The following is an 8,158-nucleotide window of genomic DNA, read 5'->3' on the forward strand; positions in this document are numbered from 1 at the left end:
ATGGAGTTACAAGGAATACAAAAGTTCCATGTGATTGGTAATAGAGTTTGTTCACCATTACTGTTTGTACTATTGTTATTATTAGCCTGTGTGTTTACATTGCTTGCATTTGATGTGTTTATGTTACTATGCTTTACAGGTAATGACAGCTGGAAAGGATTTGATGATTCAGCAATATTTTCATTGCTTGATATTGGAATGTGCAATATAATTAAAGGCAGTTCTGGATTTTGATTGTTGTAACTAAATTAATTTCATTATTAAATGCAACTTAATGTTTTATTGTAGGTCCTTGATGAGTCGTTGTATCACACTGCAGGAGGTGCCTGCATAGGTTTTACATTACTGTAGTCTAAGGAATGGAATATGTAGTAAGATTAAATATTGTGAGATTCCAAAGTGTCCTATGTATTTTGTCATAGGGTATGATTCAAGGTTACATGTATATGTATATTTGTTTGATGGGTATGTCATATAAGAATGGCCACAGTAGGTACTATCACTATAAGTTGTTGTTTGCCAGTACATCTTTCGTTGATGATTGTTAGTTTATTGTAATAATATTATTATGTGCATGCATGTTCTCATTAACAAAAACAATTGTTTGCACATTGGAAAGTATTCATGTGTTATTTTTGTAGATTATGAATGACGGCACTGTGCATGTTTATGTACGTAATCAGTATGTCCATAATAATGATTATTAGGTAAGATTTAATTTTTTTAAATCATGCATTATGATAGTGTGAATTTTTTTCTAGAAATATTGAAAGAAACTAAAGGGAATAAGCATTTATGTCTTGTCAAACACTTGGCATTACTAATGTATTTTCTTCCTGGCTTAACGCTGATGTATTTTTAATTCGCAGTTTGATTATTTTTTAACATCTATTATTATAATGAAGTACATAGTTAATAAAAGTTAAAGTTTTTTGTTACGGCCCCTCTGGGCCTCGGCCTGCGGCCCCTGCCCCTGCCAGCTCTCCTTGGTAGATTGGCATACTATTACGGAATATAAAGGCAACATTAAGTACATCATAGTAAGACTTACTATCTGTCTATTCACAGCCCTCAGCTGGGCTATTATCTGCTGCCTTTGCTGTTGAAGCAAAGGCAGTCCTGGGGCAGGAGGGACTCCTCCATGAGGGAGCACCGGTGCACCTCCAGGAAGGAGCTCCGGTGCACCTCAAGGAGGGAGCACCGGTGCACCTCCAGCAGGGAGCACCTGTGCACCTCCAGGAGGGAGCACCGGTGCACCTCCAGGAGGGAGCACCGGTGCACCTCCAGGAGGGAGCACCGGTGCACCTCCAGGAGGGAGCACCGGTGCACCTCCAGGAGGGAGCACCGGTGCTCCTCCAGGAGGGAGCACCGGTGCACCTCCAGGAGGGAGTACCGGTGCTCCTCCAGGAGGGAGCACCGGTGCCACTCTAGGAGCGAGCTCCGGCGGGCCTCCAGCTCTTCGGACTGGGATGGGGAGTGCTGGAGGTGGTGGTGAAGGCCTTCCATCTCCAGCTACTGGCGGTGGCGGATGAACTATGTGCTCATCACAAGCATCATCCAATATAAAGTATGCTACCAAGTAAGAAGAAAATATATTGATAGCTAATTTAATTTGTAACTGAACTGACTTCAGTGCTTCTTTAAAAAAAGGTTGTAGTAGTTAACTTGAGAGCAAAACGGCAACTGAAATTGAATCAGAATGTAAACTTAAATAGTTTCTGAACAGGAAATAGATCTTAGTATTAATGGTCAATAATGATGAATAATTATTAGCTAGGCTATGAATATAATTAATGATTCAAATATTTAAAAATTTAATAAAAAGTAATTGTATGAAAAATGTTTTTAAAATACGATAGGTCTTATAGTTTTTATTTCAAAATTCTTTTCTTCCAGCAATGAACTGATAACTAAGGCAAAAATTGTAATTATTAATAAAAAGGATTATTAATTAATAAAATTTAACAAAAAGTATGGAAACAATAAATCAAAAAATTTCTATTAAATAAGAAAAAGTAGGGTTGTCAAAAAATAAAAGAAACAAGGGGGTTGAGTTCATCCATAATAATAATTAATAGTTCAATTAATAATTATAAACGTTAATTAAAAAAAAAAAAATTCATAAAAATAGTACAAAGATTTCAAACCCTACTTTGGAGAAAATGATTATAGGCAGAAATAGAATTTTAATAATAATTATGCTTTTGTACCTATTGATTGCTCTACTACATTTCTATGATGTAAATTAATTATTGTTAAATATTAATAAAACTTTTCAGCTAGTATTGATTGAATAAATTATTGTCATGACAATTAAAACATCTAAATTATATATAATTATTTGGCTATTGCATTCTTTAATGTTTGTGATTCAGTACAATATCTAAAAAATAAATGTATAAGAGTTGTCATTGGACTCACCACAGTTGTGTAGGCCGAAACTTAGTTTGGTTATCAATCTTTCATTAAAATTTGTCATTTTAAAGGAAACAATACTCCTTCATAAAATTCTGCAAAGTAGGGTTTGAAATCTTTGTACTATTTTTATAAATTATTTTTTATTAATTAACGTTTATAATTATTAATTGAACTATTAATTATTATTATGGTTGAACTCAACCCCCTTGTTTCTTTTATTTTTTGACAACCCTACTTTTTCTTATTTAATAGAAATTTTTTTTATTTACTTGTAATAATCTTTATTTAGCCGCCTCTTATTTTCCTTATTTAGTGCCATTTTTAATTTATCCATTTCATTATCAGAAAATTTATATCTCAGAAATTTATCTTTCGTAGCACGTAATATTGCGTCTCTATTCTCGTAATACCGTTTTAAGGAGTTTTGTTTTTGAAGGCCAGGATTTTTACGATAGCGTTCCTTTGATTTACTCTTTTGGGCGTTCGGATTGTTTTGATAATGATTCCTAGATGCTTCTTTCTTTGGTTGTGAATTCTTATGATACTGATCTCTAGAGGCTTCTTTCTTTGGTTGTGGATTTTTATGATACTAATCTCTAGATACTTCTTTCTTTGGTTGTGGATTCTTATGATACTGATCTCTAGAGGCTTTTTTTTTGTGGTCTGGATTACTCCTATAATTTGTTTTAGAATAGCAAGTTGATTTTAAAATTTTGCTATCCTTGTTTTTGCTGTACCAATTTTTACATTTTTACAATATATAACTTGGGTTCAATGCATGAAACTGCTTGAAATAAGCCTTTGCACAAGCAATCTTATACTTTTTACTTATCTTATATGCAATTCTTCCTTTGCTTTTGACCCTGTTACACTGCCTTATGTAGTAAGCTCTGGCATTTGATCTATTCTTAGATATAAAACCTTGAATTTCTTTTCTATTATCATAAATCTTGGAGCATTTTTTTGGATTTAGCTCCAGTTAAATCACTTTTCCTTTTTCTACTTCCTCTTTTTACAACTAACAGCACAACAACTACACTTAACATTAACACAACAAATAAATACAATAATACCAAGTACACATATGCAGGAGGTACAAGTAAACTACTGCTTATCATTTTAAAAATAACTGTATAGACTTATCTCAATATATCCAATATCTGAAGTATAATGGAAAACACTAAACTCTAGTGGTCTAGCTTAGGTACAGATGTCCAAAATTATCAAAACTGAGCAGCTGTAAAATTATTTTTCGCTTTGACGGCTCTGTAAGATTATATTTCGCTCTAAGATATAGGAAACCAAATTTGTTATAGTTATTTCATAATATTTGTGACCCGATATGAGAAAACCAGGCTATCTGCGGGATTTTGGTAAAATCAGTTTATGGTACTTACAGATAGAGAAAAAATTTCCTTTCCAGCGATATCCCATTTATGACAATGCGCAATAAAACTTTGCAGTTAGGGACGCTGTTTGGACGATTGCTCTGGAATACAAGTACAGAGACAAAGGCATTTTAAGTTATTTTCAATGTTTCCGTGTCACGCTCGTTCACGTAGTAAATGTGACCACGCCCACCACGTAAACCACACCCAAATCAATTAATAAACGGGTAAAGAAGAAAGAAGCACTTGACAGCATTTTAACTTACTTTTCTTGCTTCTTGGACGTCTTAAGAGTGATCTAAAGCCCAGCCATGCATTGAGACATCAAATACAAGTAAGTTATTTCATTACAAAAGTTGTAGAGTTATTGCTATGTGTTCTAGTGCCAAAAAAGTCCTTTTTGTGAACTGTAATAACATCATCTGGGTCATTTACATCCAGACATCGCTTCTGCTTGAGTTTACAGGTAATATTTTTATTTAGATTTTATTTAGAACTATAATTAAGGTTCCTACACTTAACATTAAAATAATTTATAGTTTTAGCACTTGCTGATGAATCCTATAAAAGATTATTGTTATTCTTATGTTTCATTATGTTCCTTTCCTTACTGTTGGACGAGGGGCTCCTCCTGTTCCTCCTTGGCCTCCCCCTCTACCTCCTTGGCCTCCCCCTCTACCTCCTTGGCCTCCTCCCCTCCCTCCTTGGCCTCCTCCCCTCCCTCCTCTTCCACGCTTTCCACCTTTACCCCACCCTCCTCTGTGTTGCCTTCGCTTTTTCTAAGCAAAGGAAAAATTCTAGTGATTACTCATTTCAATAATGCTCTTTTGATACTTTAAATTTTTTTCCTTTGTCTCTCTCTGTCCCTGTCCCAGTCTCTTCTCCTGTCCCTGTCTCCTCACCTGTCTCTGTCTCTTCTCCTGTCTCTGTTTCTTCTCCCATCTCCTCACTACTCCCCATCCTCTCCCTCCTGCCCTCTTCAATGAGTTCCAACTGCCCTAAATTACAATTGCATAAAGCCTTTAATTTACACTTAAAATTAAGTTTACTTCGGAGAGCAGGCCTGAACTGTTCCAAGTCTTTAGTTAAGAAATGTGAATTTAAAGTACAAGTAATTCAACTATTGTTTAATTACCTAAGGGCCTTCCTTCTTTCTTCTTGCCTATTTGTTGTAAATAGAACTAACTAAAATTGAATGCAAAATTACTTTTTAGCTTAATAGTCCTTCTCATAGCTACTTCACTACAAAAATTATCACACAATTACACATGTAAATAAACTTACTTAAGCCATTTGATTCTATTAAAAACAATGTCATGTATAGTTGTATGTTTCACCTTTTAATCTTACCATTCTCCTTTTGACTATCTCCACCCTCCTCTTTGTCTCTGTCCCCCTTCTCCTCTGTCCTCTCTCCTCTGTCTCCTTTCGTCTCCTTCATCTTTTTCTGCTATAAATACAATTATTTTTTGCTTTTAATGTACAACACAAACATACATGTACCAACAACTTACCAAGTTCATCTACCAAAAACAAAAGGCATTATAGTTATCACTATAGGGTTACACATTCCCAACTTACCATCAGATGGATGGACCTCAATGAGGACATCCTCTATTGGGGCAGCCATTACTTTTTGATTTTGAACTTACAGTTTCAGGTGTCTTATTTTATATCCTAAAGGTCACAGGTGACACTTGGTGTTTTTTGATTGGCTGTGAATGACGCAATAACTTCTATTTCGGTATTCTTCTCCCACACATTTTTATCATCAGTCTTCTCACTTGTACAGATAAACACAAATCACCTGCATGATAACTTCGTGACTAACTTTCTCTCGGGCCTTCTTATTTGAGTTAGTAAGTTTTAAACAAAAATGAGTGTTTGTGTTTATGTTGACGTCTCACGCACATACTAGTTCCACACCTTTGTTTTAAAAAAGGGGATCCATAGTTTGTATGTCTTAGCATTACAAACGAGTTCCTCTCCTTTATGGGATCAATAGTTTGAATATTTGGCATTCAAACTTGTTCCACTCCTGTTTCAGGGGATCAATAGTCTGCTTGTTGTAGACAAACTAGTTCCTCTCCTGTTGAAAGGGAATCAATAGTATGTGCATTACACAAACTCATTTCTGTTATTCATTTACTGATTACATGGACAAGTTCTTCTATTATGACCAAATTGACCACAATTACCACATTTTCTTTGTGTTGCAGGTGGTTCTAGAGATTGCCTTGGAGAATGTGGTACTTCAATCTCCATTGCGAGGTCTGGTGGATCATCTACACCTGGAGTTGATTGTTGAGATGATCCTGTTAGTCGAGGTGCATCAGGAAGTGGGCAGGTTACATCTTTACATTCGTAACTGCAAAACGGTCTTATCTTTTCGTAAAGGTACCATTTCCTTTCAGTTGACATACCCTTTGGTGGTAATATATTAGGTAGTTCATCTTCCATTATTTGAGCGTCCTCCTTCAGCAAATTGAATTGTGTGACTGGGCCATCTACAGCTTGTCTGGCTGCAACTACACCAGGTGAGGTCGCATTTACAACAAAGTGTTGAAAGCCTTTGATGCCTTTTATTTTCTTGAATAATGTAGCAAAGTAAGTACACCAGTCAAGTGTTTCTACAATGAGTTCACCATTGCTACTTCCTACTGGTTGGGCTTTGTTCACAGCAGATGATTGTTCTACAACTTGAATGAAGTCATCCAATGAGTCCACCTCTGCTTTACGGAATTTTTGCTTTAATAGTCTGAAGCACCAGTCAGGAGAAAATTTTGTGTGTCCAACTGGCAGAAAAGATATTGAAATGGACGCATTGAGTCCTGTCATGACTCTCCATAAGAGGTACTAAAATAAATAAAAATTACATTTAAAATGTTCATTATTGTGCATGTAATATACTTACTTGAATAACTGTATTATTTTTATTTTGCCCTGTGCAGTTGTCAGCATTGAAATGGATACTGACTGAGTTGAGGCCATGATTCTTCAAATAAAAATGTACCATGCTTATGACAGGATTTGCCCCCTTACCAGTGTCGAATGATTCATCGATCAAGAAATTAACCTGCTGAGAGATAGCTTCACAGCACACACCAAATATGCCACATTTCCTGGGAGTAAGAAAATAAATTGGACCTGCTTGTAGTGGACTTGAAGGATAGTGAACCTTTAAAAAAGTAAGTGAGCTAGATACACTTTCATAATTATCATAAAATGTTACCTGTTGAGCATAATCGAAGCTATAATGTGCTACAATATTTAACATAGCAAGTGGCCTTTTTAGTGGGGGATTGTAATTGTTTGCTGCATCAGTATACAGCCCTTTTAACAATAATTGTGCCTCTTTTAATACATCCTTTTAGTACTCCCTTTCCTTTTTAACAAGACTTCTGTGATCTAGTGCCTTTTGCATTGCCTGAAAATTCTAAATAATACTTGTATTATTACAACACTGACTTACCTCAGTTATCCTTTCATCTGATTGCATGTTAGCACTTCTTATAATCAGTCCACTTATCTCTTTACAAGTGGCACACAAGTCAGACATAGGCTTTATTTTTTCAATATAAGGCAGGTAGCGTCGCCACAACATGTTGAATGTTGTTTCAGCACATGCTTTGACATAAAGCCATGCACATGATTCCGCATACTCTAAGTATACCTGCCTTTTAGATGTACTGCATGGTAAGAACTTCTTATTCTCGTAACTTTTCATTCCAGGTATTCTTCCAGGAAGACTGATTCCATGGACTTCAGCATAATTTCTGATGAAAGCAACAACCCGGAGAATATCATCATAAGTCAAAGCATGGTTTGGTGTCTTTCCAGCATTTCCGTGAACTCTAATAAAGTTAAGTACATAACATTTAATTTGTCAGTCTCATACCTTGGTATTAATCCATTCATTCTGTAGTTTTTCATGATTTCCTCAATCCTGCTTTTGCCACATGCATGTAGCTTCAGAAATGTTACTCTACATATCTAGTTGAAAAACAATTTATTTTGTGTTGTGTTACTCATAGTTACAAACCTTATGACCTTGATGCATGAACGTAAAAAATTGCCTCTTTCTCTCTTTCTGTCTCCTGTGGTTGCCAGTCGACAATTCCCCCATGGTAGATGTTGCTGCCATTTGACTCATAATAGCAATTTCTTGAACAGGCTTTGCCATGGCTTGTATGTCACATCTATATGTTTTTATGTAAGAGTGACTGAACAGTGCATAGCAATTATCTGAGCAACCAAATCCATGTTCAAAGAACTTTGATAAATCTTCTTCCTCTTGTAGGTCTTCCTTCCTCATGTCATCACAAGAGTGAGTAGTTGAAGTAGCTGGAGCG

At 35.6% G+C, this 8,158-nt stretch overlaps 1 protein-coding gene and 3 long non-coding RNA genes across 5 annotated transcripts; 2 read left to right on the plus strand and 2 right to left on the minus strand.

Annotated features, from left to right (window-relative positions):
• Positions 1-216: 216 nt before the first annotated feature.
• On the plus strand, positions 217-859 carry LOC109582820 (uncharacterized). Its single transcript, XR_002185239.1, has 3 exons — positions 217-371; positions 642-707; positions 762-859. It is a non-coding gene; the product is annotated as an uncharacterized LOC109582820 (long non-coding RNA).
• A 3,433-nt stretch (positions 860-4,292) lies between these two features.
• Positions 4,293-5,042, minus strand: LOC105313116 (H/ACA ribonucleoprotein complex subunit 1-like). The gene is made up of 6 exons (XM_019997804.1): positions 5,014-5,042; positions 4,942-4,968; positions 4,856-4,885; positions 4,641-4,804; positions 4,418-4,585; positions 4,293-4,367 (listed from the first exon to the last, which is right to left on the minus strand). Exons 1-6 carry the CDS (start codon positions 5,036-5,038, stop codon positions 4,293-4,295), a joined length of 489 nt encoding a protein of 162 aa, XP_019853363.1. The 5' UTR covers positions 5,039-5,042.
• A 1,525-nt stretch (positions 5,043-6,567) lies between these two features.
• Positions 6,568-8,152, plus strand: LOC109582823 (uncharacterized). Of its 2 annotated transcripts, XR_002185243.1 has the most exons (4): positions 6,568-6,659; positions 6,758-6,994; positions 7,539-7,668; positions 8,107-8,152. It is a non-coding gene; the product is annotated as an uncharacterized LOC109582823 (long non-coding RNA). The 2 variants fall into 2 exon arrangements; XR_002185242.1 differs by lacking the exon at positions 8,107-8,152 and having other exon boundaries at positions 7,539-7,696.
• LOC109582824 (uncharacterized) lies at positions 6,571-7,441 on the minus strand. The gene is made up of 4 exons (XR_002185244.1): positions 7,279-7,441; positions 7,039-7,233; positions 6,721-6,984; positions 6,571-6,662 (listed from the first exon to the last, which is right to left on the minus strand). It is a non-coding gene; the product is annotated as an uncharacterized LOC109582824 (long non-coding RNA).
• Positions 8,153-8,158: the final 6 nt, after the last annotated feature.

The sequence above is a fragment of the Amphimedon queenslandica genome, unplaced genomic scaffold, assembly GCF_000090795.2.
Source record: "Amphimedon queenslandica unplaced genomic scaffold, v1.1 AMPQUscaffold_13352, whole genome shotgun sequence".
In the NCBI taxonomy this organism is placed as follows: Eukaryota; Metazoa; Porifera; class Demospongiae; order Haplosclerida; family Niphatidae; genus Amphimedon; species Amphimedon queenslandica.